The following is a 24,807-nucleotide window of genomic DNA, read 5'->3' on the forward strand; positions in this document are numbered from 1 at the left end:
GGTTACAATTTTGTAAAAATAATAATTTAATCCTATTTTATTCTAACCTAAGTTATTCCACGTCTTAAATGAGTCTAAACTCAATACGTTAAGGCAAAAGGCATACATCTTTCGCATTAGAACATTCAGGTTGATTTATTTTAGATTTAAGTGATTTATCCTTATCATTAGAGCACTCAAATGGTTGTCAGTTTAAACTCTCAGCTAACTCAGGTTTTCGTCCCACCATGTGTTATGCAAGAAAGTTCTGCTCTTGCGGTGGCACAACGGCTGTCAAGTGACATTCGGTGGTATGGTTTCTTGAGGGAACGCCCAAGCCAAACTCTAAATATAGCAGGGACCTGTTAAGACAACATAGTCTGGTTAGAGTGGAGCATCGGGGCTCTCCAAATTTAAAGAGTGTGATAGCTTAAATTCAAGAAAGTCACCGTTCTAAAAAACATGGTTGTATTAACCAATAAATAACTTCAATTGATTTATTTATTTCCAAAAGCTTAAAATATAACATTTTACTTACTAATGATGATAAATGGGAGGCATCTTTTATCGTAGTTTGGTTATGGGTTAATACAAATGAATTCAACATTAAGTTAAATACATTAACTCTTTTAAGTCGTACGCATTTAAAATCATATGGCCCAGTAGTGACACATTTCACTTGTTTATCTAAAGGCATCAAGGTATATCTTAATGTTCAGGACGTTAAAACTAATTTGATAAAGGTTAACAAGTGAGACACCACTCCCTTCATAGGTTAGTGTTAACGGTATTTAAAATTCTCTATACTCGTAGCACATTAATTAATAAATTGTTTTAAAATTAAATCCCGAAGGGGGTGGGGGGTGGGGGGGGGGTGTTAAACATAGTTAAACCCATTTCTTTAGTTTAGCTCAGATGAATTAAAAAGAGGTACAATGAGTAATGTAGCGTCTACGTAAAGTTTAGGGGTATGAATGTATACCTCATGACCTAAATGACTTAGATGTTATTATAAGGTTATAAACACATTATATATAGGTCGTAAAGAGGCAGAGGGGTTAATTCACATTATTTAAGGGTTTTTTTTTCCTTTTAGTTTATAATTCTAATATTGAAGAGAGTAGCATGCTTATTAATGGTAGAACCCAAACACAATCCATTAAACATAACATGATTAAATGAGTTATCGATCAACTCATATAACCTGATTATTTTCATGCTATATTTCATATCGTATCAATAATTGCACACGACCTTAAACTTCACTCCCTTAATTATTATGTAAAATCACATCATTTTAGTTGGATGGATATCTATTCCCGTCACTGTTAAACTTCGAACCATGATTTGTCTCCTTATGTTATAACTTGGCCAGGTATAGCACAATACACTTTCTTTATGTTAAAGCTGACGTTACGTTAGTTATCTTTTGAACCATATTTTGATATTTTGTGAATAATATGGAATTATTAAATAATAAATACAACTTTAATAATTTAAAGTCGTGTACCAAACATGACTTTGGATTTAATATTTTTTATTAAAAGAAAAAGCTTTACCACCAAAACGTTTTCTGTCTAGTAGTTGACCAATTTGTGACGTCCATTTCATAGGTAAGCACTTTCATATCTCTATTTCACATTACCTCACCACTATAAATTACATAGATTACGTACATCTATAAACACGGACATGCACTTAAAGATGGGTGCTCGTTTTTCGTGCAAGTCGACCGAATCGGACGCAACCATGCCCATGAGAATAAGAGTAGTGCACCTAGATGGTTCATTGGAGGACTATGAAGAACCAGCCACAGTGGACCAAGTGGTCAGTAACTTCCCCAAGCACTTTTTATGCACTCCTATAGAAATAATCCAATCAGGCTTGGTACCACTTAGCCTTGACTATCCACTCAGGTTAGGCCAAATCTACTTCATGCTCCCCAACTCGACGCTTAGGTTTAATGCGTCTCCGGTTGACTTGGCCTCTCTGACAAAGAGGCTCATTAACATAGCCAAAACTGGTCGATATTCGGTCAAGTCGGTCCCAACAAGTCCTTCTGCTAGCCCGTTATGCAGTTCACAACCTACAAGTCCAAGCCGATCTTTTGGTCGCCGGTGTGATGAAGTTGGGGAGGGAAGTATGATTAAATCGCTTAGATGGAAGCCGATTTTGACTGCCATCACAGAAGGATAGTTCTATTCTATCGAAGGAGTGTTTCACAGTGCATTATTTTGAAAATGCTAGAAATAACTTAATATTATTATTTTATATGGTATACAGTGGACGAACAGTTAGTATTTTATTGGTTACTTTACAAAAAATGCGATGAATCGGTATCTCGAATATCGAATATGTAAACAACTTAAAATAAATATTGGATAATATGTAACATAAAGTTTTACATGCATGTATAATACTTTTAAAACCACTTAATGTCTATTATTTGACTCTGTGTTTAATCCCTATATTAACTGAAGTAAGATTGTGTTAAATGAAAAAAATAACCTAGACTAAGTATATATGTTGCCCTTGATTGGACAATTTAGCGTGAAAATATAAGTTCGGGCTGAATATATGTATTACTACAAAAAGTAATAGTAAAATTATTTTTTTAAAGTAGTCATCAACAATTAGAAATTCTTCAATTTTTAGCAAAATTACGTTATAGGTTATAGATTTGTATTTTCAATCAAATTAAATTATTTATTTCAATATTACTAGTAGTTAATTTGTAGCAGAATAAATAAACTACATATCTTAAATCATATAGTAAAATTGAAAAGGAAATTATGTTAAACACAAACAATTTACAACATAGTTATAAAATATAGGTGACGGTATGGATCGATCTAATACATCACCACAAGAAAAATGACTAATCAGAAGGTCACTAAAGTTGTCAAGGTATTTAACATAAAACACATGATAGTTGTGTGTACGTATGGCGGACCTGGCATCGAAAACAAGTGACCAGTAGTCTTGTTCTTTATGTGTGTTCTAGGTCTTCGATGACAACCACTATAAACAACTTACAAAAGAAGTAACTTAAATCATTTAAATGGATTTGTAATCACACATTCACATTTCACACTCCTCCATTGAAGGTCTTGGGTTAGTCGTAATTTTTTTTATTTATCTAGTGATTGAGAAAAAAAAAAGTAAAAATACATAAAACACACAAAGAAACCCATCTTGTATTTCTTTTACTACAGCTGAACGATTGAAGAAACACTAAGTGAACCCTGGACAGATTATGGATAATCTGGGGGTTAAGTAATGTTTCCCACGGGGATGAGGTCCAGCTGAGAAGGTTGTTCTTCTAGAGACCTGCAAAACAGACACCGTAAGCTCGTCACTGAGAAGGGGGGGTTCCTCCTTGTGACCACCCTCCGGCGTGAGAATCAGACTAGATTGCTCTGAATATAAGTGTATATTAAGAGATTGCTAAATAAGATTGAGATATCAGATGATGTCCTTACCATTCCAAGGTGTTGGAGTATTTATAGCCGAAGGTAGGTTTCCAAGCAGGTACAGCCGGCTGAATAGTATTCCTGTTCTACCAACAGTGGACTATGCACAGGCCATGCTGGTTGGTGGATAGGTTACGGCCAACAGTAATAAGGTCGGCTGTATACTGTTCCTTTACTGCCGGCTACGCACTGTTCCACCAACTGTAGGCTGCGCAGGTTCCATCGTAAGGGTTGGTGAGTAGGCAGCGGCTAATAGTGACAAACAGTACTAGAGGGTGCTCCTCCTCGTATTGTTGTCGGTGAGCTGTCACCCTGTGATTAGTTCATGGGCTGCTCTGGTCAAACTGTCTATTCCGCCCATACCTTAGTAGGTATAGTACGAAAGACCTTCCAGAAGCATATGGACTGGCTCATTTAGGCGGGAGTGTTCCCGCCTTGCTCATTCCTTCATGTGACTACTGAAGTAACGAATACCTTGTGCGTGTAGCCTTGCTGTTAGTGCGGGTAGCCTTCCCTGATGGCTTGTATCCGCAGCTGCGGGAACAGGCGGGGTACTTCACCATTGGGAGGCTTTCCCTGCGGGTACAGCTGGCGTACTGCGCGTAAGGTTCTTTGAGCATGGTGGGTCCTGCTGGAGCAGTTGGTCATTGCGCAGACGTCCCTGTTCAAGGTTAGTCTTGCGGGTCCAACTGGGCTCTGCTGGGACCTACCTCTTCAAGTCCCCCCAGTCCAATGTTCTTCTCATGAATTATTAATAAGTGAGGTGAACTTTTGGACTTAGCAAGGGGTTTTGAAAAGGGTTTAGTTTTTAGGTTTTCCGTGGTGATTCTTCCCGCGGTTTTCCTGATGTCACGCAGAAATTCCCGACTTTTCTGCTTGATCTTTGGGTATGAAGCGGGTAGGTTTGTAACCTCCTCGCACGTCAGGAGCGTTGAGTCCTACTTGTGTGGATTCTCCATGAGGTTTTGGTAGTTTTGAACATAGTGATCAATTATGTTAAAACCACCAATTCCATCCTAGAGCTTCAAACAACGTAGTTCTCGACGTTCCCGCTATGCGGGGATGTTATTTCCATTTCCGCAAGCATTGCCCAGAAAATCGTTCTTGGTTTCAATTCTCAGCGGAGCGCTAGATATGTGAATGGTTGTCTTAACATTGTACCCGCGCTCGTCTTATGGTTACTTTACTTCCAAGGTATTCCTAGCGTCCATTCCCTGCGGGTGCTAAGTATGTGAAGGGTTTTGCCTTAACACTGTACCCGCATACGTCTTACGGTTACTTGGTTGCCGAGTAATTCTTGGCTTCAATTCCCTGCGGGTGCTAGGTATGTGAAGGGTTTTGCCTTAACACTGTACCAGCATCCGTCTTACGGTTACTTGTTTGCCAAGGTAAGGGGTATTTTCCCGTTTACTTTTGAATATTTTAGAATTTTGAATTTCGAAATTCGAAGAGTTGGTGGAATGATAGGAACAGTCCAAACATCTGAAACGTCGTGCGACGGTTTCTTCTGACTGTGTCAGGACGTGCAGGAAGTTATGGTGACGTGACAGTACATGGTCATTCCAGACGCTTTTTCAGGCGCGTGGGCGCAATTTTTCGGGCGCGTGGCCGCGAAATTAATGGTATGCGTCCTGTCAACAGCTGTTGCCAGCTTGCTTTTTGCCACGTGTCATAGTTTCATTGCACCTTCGTTTTCTCTCTCCTCCGCATTAATTTCATCGCATTAATTGCGATTAGTATATAAAGGGGGAGAGGGTTCTTTGTAATCCACACTTTCAATCTTCTCTTCATCTTTTAAGCGATTTCCGGCGAATACTCATCCTTTTCAGGCAAGCATTCTCTCGAAATCGCTTTCTTCTTTCCTTCACAAGATGTCTCGTGATGTTGAATCCACAGCTGATGACAAGAGTACTGCTGGCGAGTGCCAGTGTGCTCTGCCTGGCGATCTGTACCGGTATGTTGTCAGGAAGTTCATGCTCGAGTCTCTCGAGCCTGAGTTTCCTGAACCCCATCAGACCGTGTACGATGCCCCCCGAGGCAAGATCGGGGTTTATGCAGCATTCTTTGTCTATGGGAATCTTAGGTTCCCATTGACAAAGTTTGTTTACCGTGTCCTTGAGAGGCATGGTGTTCATTTGACCGAGTTGCACCCCATGGCGATCGCCAAGATTCGCCACTTTGAGTGGGTGTGCCGGATACTGGGCGTTGAGCCCTATGTTGACCGCCTGATGACCTTCTACACTTGGAGGTGCATCCAGGGGTGGTACACGTTGACAACCCGGATTAAGGGTTTAAAGATCTGTGCGACCGAGCGCAGTCTTCGCGCGTGGAAGAGGGAGTTTTTCTTCATATCCGCTCGCGCCATCCCCATTGCCATGAAATTCAAGAACGGGCAAGCACTTCCCAGCCTTCACGCCTCCAGCTACCAGGAGGCGGAATGGTTTGCGAAGATATCTCGGGTCCAATCTCCGGTTTACCGGTTCGCGGAGTCCGGGATGGTGATGCTGGGGATGAGCCGGGTGTGGAAGGAGGCTGATGCGCGCAAGATTCCGATCGTCCTCGAATACGGTTCGAACTCTGTTCCTTACGGTATGCCTTTTTCCCTTTAGTTGATTTTGAATTTCTTCTAACTTCTTTCCTGTTTATTTCAGAGGGGAACGACTTGCAGTCGCTCCTAAACCCGCGGGAGGCTGACGGTCCCGCACGGATGGGTACTCGCGCTCTAGATGAGAACGAGTTGCCCATCCTAGAACAAACGGCGGATCGGTTCGTGGAGGTCTATCCGCTAGGCCATGAGATCCTTAGCGCCCGTCGGCCAGGTAAGGCGCTCTTCGACCCTCGACCCCTCAATGTTGAAACCTCTGCTGGAATTCCTCTAATCGTATGTTCTGATGAGGAATCCGCAGATGGTCCTCCGTTGGTGCGGAAGAAGAAGGCTGCCGGCGGGAAGGGGAAGGAGAAGGCCTCCACTGCCGATCCAGCGCCTCGGTCTGATTCGGAGACCGAGAGCGAAGAGGTGGCGGGGAATCCCGGTGGTGATAAGACCACTGCTCCGGAGACTGCGACTGTCACCTCCGGAGAGCCCAAGAAGACGACGGTAACCGGCGCAAAGAGGCCAGCTCCATCGGGTTCGTCCCCGCCTCTCCGTACCTTCAGGCTCAAGAAAACCCGTAAGTACAATATTCCTTTAGCTTTTATCTTCATAGCTTAATATCGTTAACACTTATCTTCTTTACGCAGGCGTGGATGTTGACGCATTCCAGGGTGGAGCGCAGAGTTGTACCTCCACGCCAATGATGGTAGGCCCGGTCAGCCTACCTGAGGCGACGACCCAGGCGGCTGCGCCTGCGCCCGCTGGTTCAGTTGCTCACTCCTTTGAGCCGACTGTTCCAGCCGAGTTGACGTCACCGCCGGCAGTGAGCCGGCGGTTACAATTGCTGCGGATTCCGCGGCGGCGACTGCGGCGGCCACCGCGGCGGCTGCTACGATGCCCCCGCCATCGGCAACGACTGCCGATCCATCAGGTACGCATGGGGCTTCTCGCCAATCTTTGCCACATTCCCATCTGCCTGACCTCTTGGATGGATTTCCTTTGGGTTCAGGTGATGGGTTCGGCGGCTATCGGCCTGTTATTGACCCTACAGGTGCGTAGGGTTCCTTTGGCCCTTTTATATATATTCTCTTTATCATCTTTTCCTAACTGCTTTGTGTTTTTTGCAGTGTCGGATTCCAATGAAGTGTATGTTCCACGATGGAACATTCGCCGAGGAACAACCCTTCGCACCCCTGTGGAGTGCGTGGAATGGGCTCGTCACGCTGCTCCTAGTGGTGCGTTGGGGGAAGCCATGGCTAGCTACCAGGAGGGTAGGCTAACCAATGAGCTTCGGGTTCTCCTCGCTCGGATGCAGCCGCGCGTCGAGCTGCTTTGTCGTGAAAATGACAAGTTAAAAGCAGCTCGCCTTAAAGAAGTTGCTCAGGCGCGGGCCATCCGGGAGGAGAACCAAAGGCTTTCCGCTGTAGCTGCGGAAAAGGAGAAGGCCTTCAAGGCCCTTGAGGTTGAAGTTCAGGCACGACTCGAGGCCCGTTCCAAGGCTGCCCAAGCTGTTAATGAACAGCTTCGGCTGGCTAAGGAGACTGCGAGGAACGCAACCGAGAGGGCCACCAAGGCTGAAGCTATTGCCGAGCCTCTACGCGTGGAGAATGAAGAGCTTAAAGCCAAATTAGAGGCTCTCCAGCAGGCTCATGATGCCTTGGCGATGGAGGACGCGAAGAAGCTTCAAGAGATCCTGGACCAGAGGGGCGTGCTTGACCATACTGAGCGGAAGCTAAAGGGTGTCGAAGAGGCTGCTGCAAAGGAAGTGTTGCTTTCCAACCTTAATAAAAGTGAAGCCGAACGCGCCTGTACCCAAGCTCAAGCCGCCCTCCAAGAAGCTCTGGTTGCCAAGGAATGGCTTCTTCGAGAAGCGTTGTCTCAGGTAAGTCTAACTTCATGTCTTCACGCTTTTCCTTATAAATAGAAAAGGTTCTGACTTGTATTTTTCTTTGTAGGTTGTGCATCGGGTCTTCTCAGAGACATCTTACGACGATGCTATGAGCGCAGCCCTCAACGCTTCTCACGAGGATGGGGAAAAGGCCGGCTTCCTGCTTGGTCTAGGGTTCGTTGAGAAAGGCATCCCGCCTTCCAACTTCCCTTTATTCGATGTAGATACTGAAGCCATATATGACCAAGCAGTAAATCAATACGCCGCCTTCCCGCATCCGGTAGTGGAGAAGGTAAACGAAGTTGCTGCTGATGATGATGGGCTAGCTATCCTCAAAGCTTTCCTTGAACTGCCACGCTCTACCGATGGGGCTGGTCCAAGTGGAAGTGGCCCTGAAGCCTGATCCTGAAGATCCCTTCCCGCTGCTAGGATAGATTTAGGTTGTATAGATTTATTTTCTTGTAGGCGGGTAGTTACCCGGCCATTCTTGTAACGAATATTTATGAAATATAAATCTTTGTGCGGCTAAGACCGCTTATTGGATTTCTTGCTTTATAAACGTTATATGACTTGCATACTTTAGTTTAAATTAGCAATTTTCCAAGTGTTTTAGAATAAGTTAACCTTTGAACGTGGTAGATAATAGGTGTGAAGTTTTGCTTACTCTTTCGTGATTGTGCGGGTCGGACCGTCACTTGCACTTAGTAGGATGGCTAAACTTTACCCATATCTGACCTGCGTGTAGGTTTTCCTCATCCTTTTTAGGATAACCTTTGAACGTGGTAGATAGGTTGAAGTTTTGCTTCCTTGTTAGTGATTGTGCGGGTAAGACCGTCACTTGCACTTACAAGGATGGCTAAACTTTACTTACATCTAACCTGCGTGTAGGTTTTCCTTATTTTTAGCGTTGTGTTTATGCGGGTTTTGCCGCCTTCCACACGTAACGACTTACTTCTTCCCCATTTATGCGGTGAATACCGGCACCAGTGTGGGAAGTTCATAAGTATAAAGGTAAAGTTAACACATTATGAAAGGAGAATCATTTCCATTAGAAGTGGCTCTAGGCCTTTTCTTTACAAGTTTGGAATTGATCTACATATAACATTTGCGTAATTGAGCTCCATTCCATGTTCTTGGGATGGGAGTGCCATCGAGCCTTTCGAGCCGGTATGCGCCCTTTCCCATGACTTCTTTGATAATGTATGGCCCTTCCCAGACCGGGGCCAGCTTTCCCGGGCGTTCTTGGTTCGAAGCCTCGTTGTTACGCAGTATGTAGTCTCATATATTGAAGTTGCAGAGTTTTACCCGCGTGTTGTAGTACTTTTGCATTTGTCGCTTGTAGTTCTCTTCACGCACTGCGGCTAAGTCTCTGCGTTCCTCGGTTAGCATAAGGTCTAACCGTCTTTCCGCATCATTGTCTTCTGGCTGAATCAAGACCCTTGGTGAGGGTAAACCAATCTCGACTGGGACCATGGCTTCAGTGCCATAAGTGAGGCTGAACGGGGTTTCTCCCGTACTGGCCTTCTTCAGTGTTCTGTTTGCCCAAAGGACGTGCGGAAGCTCGTCCACCCAGCCGGATCTGTGTTCCAAGAGTCTTTTCTTGATGCCTTCGACGATGCTCTTGTTTGCTCTTTCCACCTCACCATTACCTTGCGGGTGTGCCACTGAGGTAAAGGTGTGGGTGATTTGAAGTTCTTTCAGCCACTGTTGTAGCTTCTTGTCAGCAAAGTTGGTGCCGTTATCGCTCACCAAATTCTGTGGAAGTCCAAAACGACAAATAATAAATTCCCAAATAAATTTTTTGATATGTTTTGCGGTTGTTTGGGCTAGAGGTTTTGCTTCTATCCACTTGGTGAAGTAGTCGATGGCTACCACAAGGAACTGAACATTTCCTGCTGCTGTAGGAAATGGGCCTGTCACATCGATGGCCCACTTCTGAAATGGCCATGAAGAAGTGACTGGAACAAGTTCATTCTTCGGGCGGTGCGTGTTTGGTGCGTAAAGCTGGCAAGACCTGCATTTTCTGATGTATGCCAGTGCATCCGTATGCATCCCCGGCCAAAAGTATCCCGCGTTGTTTAGCTTGGCTACAACAGCGCGGGGACCTGCGTGTACTCCACAGATGCCTTCGTGTACTTCCCTTAGGAGGTAGTCAGCATCTTGGTTGTCCACGCATCTTAAGAGTGGGCCAAGAAAGTTACGTCTGTAAAGGATGTCATCGATGAGTTGATAATTCAGTGCTTTACAGCGTAGTTTTCTTGCCTGTGTTTTGGACTCCGGTAGTGTACCTGCCGCAAGGTATTTTATTATTGGTGTCATCCACGTTTCCGTGCCTGTTTGGATGACACAAATTTCCTTGTGCGGGACCGATGGTGTCTCGAGGAGTTCAATGCGGATATCCTTTCCTAAGTGGGTGAAGGCTAATGATGCAAGCTTGCTTAACGCATCCGCAGATTTGTTTTCACTTCGCTTGACGTGTATGACTTTGCAGTCATTGAAATCGTGCATAACGGATTTTGCTTGTGCGAGGTACAGGGCCATTGTGTCGTTCACGGCCGTGTACGTCCCGTTGATTTGATTGGCTACCAACATGGAATCCACGTGGGCTTCCAAGTTTTTCACCCCCATCTTACGCGCAATTCTCAGCCCAGCCAAGAATGCCTCATATTCGGCTTCGTTATTCGTACTTGGAAAATCCAGTTGAATAGCGTAAGTGTATTCTTGGCCTGCTGGGTTGGTTAGCTTTAGCCCTGCGCCGGGACCCTCGTTACTGGCTGCTCCATCAGTGTAGAGTCGCCAGACATCATTGATGTCTTGTGCTGGAGAGGGTTGAGCCTCTTCCTGGCACTCTTTTTCCCGCGATGCGGGCACTTCTGCAATAAAGTCGGCCAGAACCTGGCCTTTTATGCTGGTCTTGGCTTATACTTTATCGCATATTCCCCCAACTCAATTGCCCATTTGGCTAGGCGTCCCGATAACTCGGGTTTGCCTAGAACGTTTGCAAGTTTTAAGTTGGAGAGAATGGTGATTGGGTGACCCTGGAAATATCGTCTTAGCCTGCGTGAAGCGTGTATCAGTGCTAAGACTAATTTTTATAGGGTAGAGTACCGGGTTTCTACGTCTGTTAGGACACGGCTAACATAGTAGATTGGCATCTGGATGCCTTTTCGTTCTACTAGCAGGACTGCCCCGGTTGCTCTATCAGTTGCGGAAAGGTATAGGATTAATTCCTCTCCCGCTTTTGGTGCTGTCAGCGTTGGGAGTTCGATCAAGCGTGACCGAATCTCCTGAAAAGCTGCTTCCGCTTCTGGTGTCCAGCGGAAGTGCGTTTTCTTTAAACAGTTTCTCAATGTTGACACGAATGGAAACGACTTATCCGCGTGGTTTGCCAAAAAGCGATTAAGTGCCACTAGTCGTCCATTCAGTGTCTGAGCCTGTTTGATGGTAGTAGGTGATTCCATTTTTATAATGGCTTCGACCTTTTCAGGGTTCGCTCTGAAGCCATCTTTAGTGACGATGACCCCCAAGAACTTCCCTTCTTCCATTCCAAAGGCACACTTGCTCGGGTTGAGCTTCATGTTTATCTTCCTGAGCGTGTTGAAAGTTTCTTCGATGTCTTTTAACATCGCTTCTGGGTCAGGGCTTTTGATGACCAAGTCATCCATGTAGACTTCCAAGTTCCTCCCAATTTGGGAATGAAACTCTTTGTCCATCAGGCGTTGGTATGTGGACCCGGCATTCTTAAGTCCGAATGGCATCATTTGATAACAAAATGTGCCATCGGGCGTCCGAAAAGCGGTTTTGTCCTGATCATCAACGGCCATGTGGATTTGATGGTACCCCTTATACGCGTCCAGGAAGCATTTAAGGCGGAATGGTGCCAACGAATCCACCTTAAGATCAATTTCAGGTAACGGATAACAATCTTTGGGGCATGCTTTGTTCAAATCCTTGAAATCTATGCACATGCGCCATTGTTTGTCATTCTTCGGTACCATAACGGGATTTGCAACCCAAGTTTGATATCTACTAACGCGTACGATGCCTGCGTCAAGGAGTTCCTTGACTTGGGTTCTACACGCGTTAGTTTGTTCTGGCCCCATTACTCTGCGCTTTTGTACGATCGGCGTGACAGCCGGATCGCATTTGAGCTTATGCTCTGCCTTACTCCGGGGTACACCAGTCATGTCAGCTGGTGTCCACGCGAAGATGTCGGCGTTCCTTTGTAATAAGCGCTTAAGTAAGGTGCGTGTGGGATCAACAATTGTTGGGCCAATGGTGACGGCCTGGTCCGGGTATTTGCCGTTGAAGGCCCATCTTTCTGGTTCGGTGATGGTTGGTTTAGCCATCTTTGGTTTGGGTTTAGATGAGACAGATGCGATGCATACCTGGGGAATGCCGGTGATCATCGCTACACCCTCAGCTGTTGGCCATCCCATCATGCCGTGGACTGAGGATACCACGGCGTTGAATCTTGCCATCCCGTCTCTCCCGAAGAGAATGTCATATGTGTGGTGTGGCTTCCTCATCACGACAAAGTCCACATCTTCTGTGCGGGAGTGTTTCCCATCCGTAAGAGTGACGGGGAAAGATAGGATGCCCAGGGGGGTGTTTGTGCTGCCATCAAACCCTTCCATCGAGGCACAGATCGTTTCCAGGCGCTCCTTGTCTTCGTCATCTAGCTTGTCGAAGAACTGCCTGTACATCATCGTTGACGAGGCGCCGTTGTCAGCAAGAGTGCGGGAGGTGATGTAGTGCCCCAGCTGGCTTTTGATGATGATAGGGCCTTCTTTGCTGGGTCCTCCTGGCACTCGCGGGAAGCGCACCTCAGCTTCCTTCCACGCACATGGTTCTGTCGTTCGCCTTTTTCTTCCTCTGATATTACCGTGAACCATGTTGATGCTGATGTCAACGGGCTTTCGTCCGTTGCCTCGGTACCGGTTGTCGTTCCGTCCTCCCTTCTTGATTGATGCCACCAGGTGTGCCAGTCTTCCATCCTTGACGAATGCTTCAACAATATCCTTCAAGGATGTACACTCTTCCGTACCATGACCTTTTGTCCCGTGGAAGTCACAGGATTTGCTCTGATCCGCATTGGGTCGCTGCCGGATCATTGGAGCTTTTGGCCATGGTAGCTTTTCAGTGGCAAATATTTCCGTGACGCTTTTGGTGAGTGGCGTCCACCGGTGCTTTTGGCTTGAAGGGTGTGTGTGTTTTCTTCCGCCAACAAGAGGATGAGAGCTGGATGAAGTGTCAAAGTTTATCCTTGACTGCCAGATACCTAGCTTCCTCTTTTTGTTCTGCCGGGCGATCCGAACATTGTTCTCTCTTGTCCTCTGCGTGTAGAGGTGCGTACTCTGGGGAAGATCCCTTCCCAGTTGCTTTTCCGTCTCGGCAAAGCGCTTTGCCGCCGTCATGATGGCATCCCATGTTGATGGCATGCCATCCTTACCCGTCAATGTGCGGATAAGCTCTGGGTATTCGGCGCCTTGTATGAAAGCGGCGCGAACCAGATCTTCACTTATGTTGCCGAGACTTAGCTTTTTGGAGTTGAAGCGGGTGATGAAGTCTAGTAAAGATTCATCCTCCTCTCTAACGCAGTTGAGGATCGTCCACTGTTCTTCAGTGTATTTCCTCTGTTGGCTGAAGTGCTGGCTGAACTTGTTCTGAAAGTCCGCCCAGTCATATATGTGGTGGACCGGTAAACGATCGAACCATGCCCTGGCCGCTCCGACCAGAGTCATCTGGAACATGTAACACCACGTGGGTTCCGTCCAGTTGCTGACGGTAGCCCCCGCAATGAACCTGTTCAAATGGTCGTCTGGGTCGGATAGACCATCATAAGTGCCAATGTTGGACATTTGTTTGGCACTTCTCGGGGCGATTGCTTCCGCAATGTCCCTTGCGAATTTTGACTTTCCTGCATTTGTAGCAGTTGGTCTAAAGGTTTTGGAGAAGTCACGCGGGTTTCTCTCCGCATTTGTTAGTTTAAAAGCTTCCCCAAAATTCCTTTTTGGTTGGAAGTCCGTTTCCTTACGCTTCCCTTTCGCCTTATGGCGAGGGTTTGCGTCGGTATCGGATTCTTCCCTCTCGTCGTCTGAGTACTCGCACTCACTGTTCATATTGAGGTGTTGGCGAGTACTGCCGAATTCGTCAGCCTGTTGAACTGAACGCAAGCGTTCATCCAATTCAGCTTGGAACTCTCTTTGACGTGCTTCGGCCCACACCTTCACTTGATCTAGTGTTTGGCGAGGGACCCTAGTTCGTTTTTCCAACTGGGCATCAGTGAACCCCAGTGGAATATTTACTGCACTTGCCCCGGCTTGGGTAGTCGGGGTAGTGTTCGTAAGATTTGTATAACCGCCGGTGTTCCCCCCAGTTGGTGGGGTTGTGGTTACCGGGGTTTCTTGGTCGGTTACTGGCCTTGGGACCGGAGTAACGTTAACCATTTCTTCAGAAATTTTGAAAAAACTAAATTAGTTCTAGCTTTTATGCACGGATGGCGCCAATGAAGAAACACTAAGTGAACCCTGGACAGATTATGGATAATCTGGGGGTTAAGTAATGTTTCCCACGGGGATGAGGTCCAGCTGAGAAGGTTGTTCTTCTAGAGACCTGCAAAACAGACACCGTAAGCTCGTCACTGAGAAGGGGGGGTTCCTCCTTGTGACCACCCTCCGGCGTGAGAATCAGACTAGATTGCTCTGAATATAAGTGTATATTAAGAGATTGCTAGATAAGATTGAGATATCAGATGATGTCCTTACAATTCCAAGGTGTTGGAGTATTTATAGCCGAAGGTAGGTTTCCAAGCAGGTACAGCCGGCTGAATAGTATTCCTGTTCTACCAACAGTGGACTATGCACAGGCCATGCTGGTTGGTGGATAGGTTACGGCCAACAGTAATAAGGTCGGCTGTATACTGTTCCTTTACTGCCGGCTACGCACTGTTCCACCAACTGTACGCTGCGCAGGTTCCATCGTAAGGGTTGGTGAGTAGGCAGCGGCTAATAGTGGCATACAGTACTAGAGGGTGCTCCTCCTCGTATTGTTGTCGGTGAGCTGTCACCCTGTGATTAGTTCATGGGCTGCTCTGGTCAAACTGTCTATTCCGCCCATACCTTAGTAGGTATAGTACGAAAGACCTTCCAGAAGCATACGGACTGGCTCATTTAGGCGGGAGTGTTCCCGCCTTGCTCATTCCTTCATGTGACTACTGAAGTAACGAATACCTTGTGCGTGTAGCCTTGCTGTTAGTGCGGGTAGCCTTCCCTGATGGCTTGTATCCGCAGCTGCGGGAACAGGCGGGGTACTTCACCATTGGGAGGCTTTCCCTGCGGGTACAGCTGGCGTACTGCGCGTAAGGTTCTTTGAGCATGGTGGGTCCTGCTGGAGCAGTTGGTCATTGCGCAGACGTCCCTGTTCAAGGTTAGTCTTGCGGGTCCAACTGGGCTCTGCTGGGACCTACCTCTTCAACGATAAAAAAGATGAATTAAAAAATAATAAACTAACCCAACCGAAGAAAACATTTAAACGCTGTTGATCTAAGAATGAACAACCCCCCCCCCCCCCTCCCCCCTCTTTCTCTCTCTCCCCCACCTCACTCAGTCAAACATCCTACTTCTAAATCTTCACTAGTGTTCATCATAGACTCATACATGAACCTAAATCCTTTGTGGAAGGACATCACTATCTAAACAATTTGAATTTTTTATATCACCAGGTTGCAAACCATTTGGTAGTTATAGTCAAGTAGTAGTAGACTAGTAGTAGTTAATTAATTAGAGTTTATGGACTAAACTATATATTCTTTCCAAACAAAGACTAAAGCCATCGAATTATTAATCTTTTAAAGCATTTCAAGTTCAAATTGAAATAACATTTAAGACACAACTATACAATTAGTCCGTAAGGTTTTCCTAAAGTAATAAGATCGAGTATTAAGATTTAAAAGTCACATGCATGAGTATTAATATTTTAGTTTTGCGACAATATTGGGTACTAACTTTAATAGAAATGAAAGGCACATGCCATAAAAACTGAGAACATTATTGTCATTACACATTCTCACTTAGATTGCGATACCAATTAGAAGTTGAAATTGCCACATAATTCCGTGCAATGGGTCAAAGGAAGTGTATATCATAATCTAATATGTATTTGTCATAAGATTTATAAAGCAGAAATGAAAGGTAAAAGGATGTCACGAGAGTTAAAGTATGACGTTTTAGCTTTAAATGTGACAACAACTGTGTCAACATATGCTTGTTTATATTAAAAACCTTGTTAAATAAAATATATTTGAAGTTTTCATTATGCAATGAAAATATTTTATGCAAGTAATAATTTAGATATATTTAATTTGGCTTTTTATTTTATAAATAAGATAAAACTAATTTAAACATTTACTCAGCGTGTGAATTATTACGGTACATTATGTTGGTTTCTTTCGAATAAAATGTATATAGAAACTTAGACAAAAATAAGCATAATTAGAATTTTTTAAAACATTATATCTAAAAAATATAATATGTTACTTAGATCAAAAACCATAAAATTAAATGTGGCTCCGGTTCCAATAATACTGGTATCGACATTGTTCGGTAGGTATCGGTTCTGCTTTATTCGTTGCCAACGGCAATCAATATAGTTTACTAGTCAAAAGGAATACATTATTCTGAATACAACTCGGTGGGCCACAATACCCGTACCAGGTATTGTTTGTGATTAAAAAGTGTTTTTTTTATAACTATTTCCTCAAATACGCATCGTATGATGTAAATATGAACCCATAAACATGTGTTTTAAATCATTCAAAACTATAAAAACGAATATTGGTACTGTTTCCGATAATAACAATAATGGTATAGTGTTGTTCGGTCTGTATAAGGTATGTTTGTCATGGTACCAGTACATTAACTACCGGCCATCAATAGAGCACGTCATACAAAAAAAAATATCATTTTAGAAGACAAATGGATAAAAATCACTCTTACTTTACAATAATACGTTTGCATTTAAGTTGCATGACATATTGGTCGTGTGTGTGTATATATATATAGTATGGTAATTTCGCGTTCTGGTTAGTAATGCGATTTGTGAATGTGTATGACAATAATGACCTCAATTTTTGTGCACATGTCCATCATTTCTGTTAACATTTAACATATGTTAAGGTTAATACATGACATTGTTACAATAATAAAACCTTTGTACTTATACCTGTGACTTTTAAACCTTAATACCCAAACTTGTTATTTTAGGTAAATGTCATGGACTAACTACGTAATCGTATCTACATTTGAAAAACCAAAACTGATATCTTTTAGAGTTTAGACTTTGCTGCAAATTTTATAACTTCAAATATATATAGTTGCAAGCTAGCTTTTCTTTGTACCACTACACGTTCCTGCAACCGTCCAGCAAAATAGTCTTCCTTGACAATTATTAACTAACTTTATATAAACATTATTTATTTACAATTACAAAGTCAATAAGTATAGGTGAGGATGGAAAATAAGTCAATAGCGAGCCATGTAGATTGTGGGCTGGTTGATTACTGAATGTAACTAATTACCTTTCATTTCAAACCATTCATTTCCCATCAACAACAGACCAATATATCACCGCGTATGCATGTGTGAACTATGAAACACAAAAGTCGACTAATCCCATGTTTATATTTGTGCCAGACATAAATGATTGTTTATGTCAACTTTGATTTATTTAATTCAGATTTTGTCCAAAAGAATCTTGTAACTCGGGCCTTTATCTTATTTTACATGTTTATATCATTATATGTATATTGTAATGACTCTTGTTTAAGGGTCAAATCAATAACTTAACTTCTCCTATAGCAGTCAGATCATTCGATTCGTGTAATCCAGACTCGGTTAACACCTGAATTTAATTCAGATACATATTTTATTTTTGGTGTGTTTTCTACAAGCCACGCGCAAAATGGTAAAACTAATAAAGATAAGCTTTTGAAAACGTAATAATGATGAAAATTGATAACTTTGATATTAGGCTATCCACTATCATGAGCATTTGCCCCAACCGGTTGTCACGTGGAGTAAAAGACAAAAAATTATTATTAATTAAAAAAATAGAAATTCATTTTTTCTCACGACCAGTTCGTTTCACCAAACCATGTTTGCAAACGGTTGATGATTATTTTAATATATATACGATACCTTTTCTCTTCTTTAAACCATTATTGTGTATTATTCATATTATTATTATTATTATTATTATTATTATTATTATTATTTTATTTATATTAGATTGTTTTGTTACGTAAAATTAGAAACTCCTTTTTGCTTCACAACTGGACACCAGTTTCTTTTTGCAATGTTTTTCATTTCATTGTAATTTTATTTATTTAAAATTTTAAGTATGTTTTTAAATTAAATATAAATAATAAACTAGTTAAAAAAAATATTTTATTATTTTTAATATTTTTTATATAATAAAAAACAATTATGAATCATATTTACTTAATAAAATATGAGTTTAGGTTGGGTTGTGATAGTGAGTGAAATATTGGATTGGGTTTGGTTATGTAGGTGAAAAAGAGAGAAATTAGTTTTTTAATAAAAAGTTTGTTTGGGTTGTTATAGTGGATAGTCTTACTCCCAATAATAGTGACAGGCAAAAAACTGACGGGTTGCATGTAGCTGGAAAAAAAAGCAAATCCTTTAGACATTGTGGCTCGTTAAACAGATAAATAAACTAATGTCTTTGAAGCTTTATAGATTAAAAAAACTAAACCTTTACGTACACCCATGCGTTACAACATATTCTAAACCTTTATATAAAAACGAAACCGAAAAATATAGTGTAAAAAAATAAAACAAAAATGTGGCGAAGCATGCCCATAAAAAAGTAAATGTCAAAAGATTTTGCGACAAAAAACGATGAGAATTTTACAGGAAATCCGAGGAAAACTTTAAGCATGCCCATAAGTGATGGGCTTGTGAGAAAGCAGGAATATGCTCAAACCTTAGAATAAAAACACCTAACACAATTTAATTTTCAAAAAATTAAAACCAAAAGAGAGGTTCTAACATTAAAAAGAAAATTTCAAAACCAAGTTTGAGGGTTCCTCAGTCTCGAATCTGGGTTGTGCTATTCACATCATGCATACTTTACCATCGAGTAGGGGTGTTCATTAAAACCGAAATCTGAACTGCAATCGAAACTAAAAAAGGCTGATCCGATTCTTATTCGGATATTCAGTTTGAATTCATATACAAAAGTTTTAAAATTTATTATTCGGATATCATTTTACCCTAATAAGAATGTATTATGTTTGTTAGTAGGGAAATTGCCCAACCCACTATTCTTTAGATTAAAACATTTTGTATCCAACCCATTTTTAAACCTACTCATCACGAATAAGCCTTCCTGTCTTTTAACCTAATTCACAAAAGGACTTAATTCATACTTGGTTTTTAATGAGCATTGAGTCTTTTAACCTAATTCACAAAAGGACTTAATTCATACTTGGTTTTTAATGAGCTTTGAATTTGCATTCAAAACTACCAGTACTTCTGGGTTTTCGGTTTTATATGTTTATTATGATTCTAAACTAACAAAATATAAGGAACCAAAAATTAGGGGAAACAAATATGAATAAAAAATTAGAAAATATTGTTATTTGGATTAATTGGTTTAGTTCGATTATGTGGATTTATCTGAATTCGATCCGAATTTAATCTATCTTAAATATATATAAACGAAAGCTCAAAAATCCTACGTGTCGCGATGTGGTCGCTCCCCTCTTTTATGGAAGCCACCAGATTGCTTGATGTTTAAATGAAGGTTTTTCATTCATTTGACCCAAATTCACAGGTATGGGTCTTACCAAACCCAGACAGTCCTTAAACGAGTTATAATTAAATTAAAAATTAATCTCACCAAATATTTCATATGAAAATCCTATAAAAAGGGATACACTAAAAATTAATATTTTTTTTAAAAAAGATATGATTTATAATTAAGAAACAAATTTATATTAAAAATAAAGAAACGAGTCATGGGTTTTACCAAACTCATATAACTTTTAAACCGAGTTATAACATTTAATTTATTTGTGAAACAATTTTCATCATCAAATACTAAGTATATAATTATTAACTTCCTTATGATACGTACAATTAAAATCAGAATATATATATATATATATATATATAGAAAAGATGGAATACGCTAATCCTTATCGTACAAAACCGTACGTGACAACAGCAAGCGTCGATCTATACTTATCATTCAGTTGAAAGCGGTTGAGAAGATCCCATGTATTTTAAGCGAGAAGGGTACGATTGTCTTTTTGATTCGTCATTTAAATTTGGTAATTTGCGTATAAACGGTTACGATCCTGATATTTAGCTTAATCAAAATCAATTTCTTATTTACGAAACAATTTTTGTACCAAAAACTATCAATTGAGCTATCTTGAGTACACGAACTAGTTTTTCAAGTGATTTGTGTGATTTTAGGGGTTTGAAATGGAAGACGATCGTGAATGTAAGTTTGAAACAATCAACAGTAGATGTATACTATGTTTATAATCGCGACAGTAACTTGTATGTTAGTTTCCATGAGAATCACATGATAATTGATTAGTTTAGTTTGCGAGCGTGTTACGAGCGTGTTCATATTAGGATTGCCTTTGATTTTTGATGTTTCATAATATGAGCGTATCATGAGCGTGTTACTATGGCTGATTATAATGTTGTATAATATGAGCGTGTTACTATTAGGATTGTTAAAATGGTTTGATTATACTTTGAGCGTGTTTTGATTATAATATGGTTTATTTTTGATGTTTTGTGTAGATGATTCAAGTGTTTTGGTTGAAGGTCAAGGGGTTGATATCATTCCTGAAGTTGCTTCTTCATGCAGACCTGTTAAAGGAATGATGTTTTCGTCAATTGATCAAGCATTTGATTTTTATAGTGAATATGCTATAAAAGCTGGATTTGGGGTTCGTAAAGGTGGATCTTACGTGCATGATGGTGTACTAAAGACCAAGTATTTTACATGTTGTAAAGAAGGTCACAAGCCAACTAAAATGTATGATTCAAAAGGTGATTGTAATGAATCAAGCAAGCCATATTATAAAAGCAGGAAGATGCCGACAATTAGATGTGGTTGTAGAGCACATCTACAATTAAAATCTGTTGACGGTGAAATTTTTGAAGTAGATGATTTTATTGAAGGCCATAATCATAGAATGGTTGCAGATTCTGATATGCAGTTTGTTCGTTATGCGAGGAAGTTAACACATGTCCAAGAGGAAGCTATTTATGAGCTTTCTAATATGAACTTGGGACCTGTTAAAGTGTTTAACCTTATGAGAACACAGTACGGTGGTTTTGAAAAAGTAGGTGCAACTAAAGATGATTGTAAGAATTTTAAACAAGGTTTGAATTGTTATATTGGAGAGTATGATGCTGAGATGATTGTTCAGAGATTGTGTGCGAAGAAAACATTTTCATCCGATTATTCGTTTGAATATGATGTCAATGGTGATCGTGAGTTAATTCGTATGTTTTTGGCTGATGAGACTTTAAAGAGTAATTATCTTGCATTTGGGGATATTATATCTTTTGATGCTACATTTAAGACTAATAAGTAAGTTTGTGTGTATGTATATGATTGTCTGTATGTATATGTTTTTGTGTATATTTTATATGATTTTCTGTGTACAGGTACAAGATGGTTTTTGTCCCGTTCACAACAATTGATAACCATTGTCATAGTGTTACTGTCGGTGTTGGATTACTAACTTCTGAAACTATTGAATTATACACATCGTTATTGCAAATGTTACTTAAGTCGTTTAGTCATGCACCGAAGGTTGTTGTTACTGATCAAGACCCTGCTATGAAGCAAGCTATTGCAGCTGTGTTTCCAAATACAAGGCATAGGTTATGTATGTGGCATATCATGAAGAAAGTTGCTGACAAGGTAACTTTCTTAATTGAGCTTTGATTTAGTTGTGTTTTAGGCAGTTTAAATAATGAGTGCTTGACAAGTGTTTAATGGCAATAGTCTTTTTCTTTGATATTTAATATGTGAGCGTTTTATGAGCGTAACATGATTATATATTGTGACAACGAGCGTTTCCATAAGCGTTTAACATGTTTTTTGTGTATCAGGTGGGGGCTGATTTATGTAACAACAAAGATTTTAAGAGTAGGCTATGTAACATTGTGTGGACCGATTTAATTAGACCGATTCAATTAGTCCTTTAGAATTTGAGGAAAAATGGCAGGCTATAATGGGTGAGTTTGAGCTTAGCAAGAATAAATGGCTTACTGATATGTATGAAATCAGATTTGATTGGATACCTGTTTTTTATAGAAATGAACTTTTGTCTTGATTTATGCGCACAACATCAAGATCAGAGAGCGAAAACCATTTTTTTTGGAAAAGCTACAAATTCTCAATTAACATTAGTTGAGTTTTTCAACCATTTTGATTTTTGTATGGAGATACAGAGATACAATGGCAGACGGTGTGATCATGATAGTAGGTACACGTATCTGCAGTTAGAAACCAAAATTTATCTTGAAAGGGAAGCGGTTAGGATATATACAAGAGCTATATTTAATGATCTTCAAGATGAAATGAATGAAATTGTTGGTGGTGTTTCACAATTCAGTTCTTGTGAAGAAGAAGGAGGGTTTTTGAGGTGTAAAATAATGGATAATTAGAAGAAATACACATTAGAGAGTTTTTAGATGAAAATAACAAGTTTTTGTTACCATGTATTTGGTTGTCACCATCTGCATCAGGCTAATGCATCGCTTTGTCACCAGCAGCTGCCTCACCAACTGCATCAGTAGGTTTATCAGTAGAAGTAATAGCAACTGTATTACCATCAGCAGCTTCAGGAATTATCTTGTCACTGGTGGCTGCAATCTCACCAGCAGTTGCAAGATCATCTTTACCACCATCAGCAGCTTCAGGAATTATCTTGTCACCAGTAGCTGCAGTATCACCATCAGCTGCAACATCATCTTTACCAGCATCAGCAGTATCAGTTGTAGGCTCAATTAATCCTTTGTTTGCAGTTTCAACATTAGCTTCTGCACCAACGGTTTCAACATTCTCATACACAGGAGCGTATTCCTCGTTTCAGAATCATCATCTAAAGGAGGTCCATTATTATACAAGTATTTCTCCATCCTTGCAAGAGTTGTTGTTGTTATGTAGTTGACTGCAGGTGTTGTGACCGGAGACCCAAATTGACCATATTTCTTCTGGTACTGATGTGTGTAAAGCATCGTAAGAAAGGTGATTGGACCGTTTTATTGTTCATTGACATATTTCCATTCTTCCTTTGTCATCTTTAGGTTTTCTATTACATAGCTGCACCAGTCCATATTTGGAATATCTGAGAGTTTATCGATTGCGGTGATGAATCGTTGGTTGATTGTTGTTGATTTTGTTATAAATCATATACATGTGTTGAACAACACAAGGAAATTAAGTTTAAACATGTCACCAACTCCTTGATCAGCCGTCAACTTGTCTCTCACATGCTTTATAGTTATTCTTGTAGTCGGTAATTGATTCTTGAACAGATATGTAGTTGCATCATCCCCCAACCTTGGTCTACTCCTGTCTAAAATGGGTATCTTACCCATTAGTATACCCAACACCTCATGAACTTTTGTTACTGTTATCTTACTAACACCACTGCCGATGTTCAATTCATTAAACCGGTGATCATAGTTCATCAGCAACCAATGCCCTAACATTGATGGAGTTTGGTTAATTTGTAGGTTTAATATTGAACCAAATCCCATTTCTTCCAATCAAACATTTTGGTAAGAGCTCATTCCACTCACTGCATCGACAATGTTAAATGGTGCACATCTGAGCCGTAACTTTTTGTCTATATATTCAACAAAAGGTTTCCTTTGTACCCTCTCAGTTGGCTTCTTTTCTTTAACAACCTTTTTCTTTGGTTATTGAAAGTCTGAGTCTGAACTATTCTCTTCCACCTCTTTCCTCTTATTTGATAAAAATTTGTTGATTGGAACTTCAAAGTCCGAATAAGAGTTTGCTTCAACATGTTTTGTCTTAAGCTTTTTGACTCCAGCATCAACTTGTTTTGTTTTAACCATTCGTTTAACTGATCACACATAAAAATCAGATGTAAAAAAACTTCAAAACGCTCATCAAACGCCTAATACTATATGCAGAACCAGTTGTTCAGTCATCACAAACAAGCTTACCAAACGCTTGTCAAACGCTCATCAAACGCACAAGACCAGTTAAAGAACCTGTTATTCCGTCATCACAAACAAGCTTACCAAACGCTTGTCAAAACGCTCATCAAACACACAAGAACAGATAAAGAACCTGCTTATTTTAGTCATCACAAACAAGCTTTCCAAACACTTGTCAAACGCTCATCAAACACATAAGACCAGATTAATGTTAGTTTGGACAGATCCAGTTATATAGTCAGTTGAAACACGCTTAATAAACGCTCATAATAACATTCAAATTAACTAGACAAATTCATATGGTGAAATCATCCCAAACGCTTACAAACAAATAATACAGTTTAACATAAAATTAAACCCTAAAATGATTACATATACTGATTGTTGTCAAACGCTCAGGAAAACAACTGTTAAAACATCTCTAAAACCTAAAACGATTACATGAATAATAAACAACACCTGATTTATTAGCAATCGGAGGTTTATTTTGTTTATGCTTTAATCTTCGTTCCTTCGTTGAAGCAGATGAGTTAGGGTTCTTCATTTTATCCATCTTCATTACGATTGAATGTAGTATAGTTCAGTTGCTTTCGTCGTCGGATCAGTTGATAGTTTAGTTGATTG

At 40.9% G+C, this 24,807-nt stretch overlaps 1 protein-coding gene across 1 annotated transcript; it reads left to right on the plus strand.

The window, feature by feature from the left end:
- The first annotated feature begins 20,445 nt into the window (after positions 1 to 20,445).
- LOC143631480 (protein FAR1-RELATED SEQUENCE 5-like) lies at positions 20,446 to 22,659 on the plus strand. The gene is made up of 4 exons (XM_077100242.1): positions 20,446 to 20,464; positions 20,776 to 21,574; positions 21,652 to 21,910; positions 22,444 to 22,659. Exons 1-4 carry the CDS (start codon positions 20,446 to 20,448, stop codon positions 22,657 to 22,659), a joined length of 1,293 nt encoding a protein of 430 aa, XP_076956357.1.
- Positions 22,660 to 24,807: the final 2,148 nt, after the last annotated feature.

The sequence above is a fragment of the Bidens hawaiensis genome, unplaced genomic scaffold (assembly GCF_021521415.1).
Source record: "Bidens hawaiensis isolate Kalapana, Puna unplaced genomic scaffold, B.hawaiensis_p1.1 tig00006085_1, whole genome shotgun sequence".
Classification (NCBI taxonomy): domain Eukaryota; kingdom Viridiplantae; phylum Streptophyta; class Magnoliopsida; order Asterales; family Asteraceae; genus Bidens; species Bidens hawaiensis.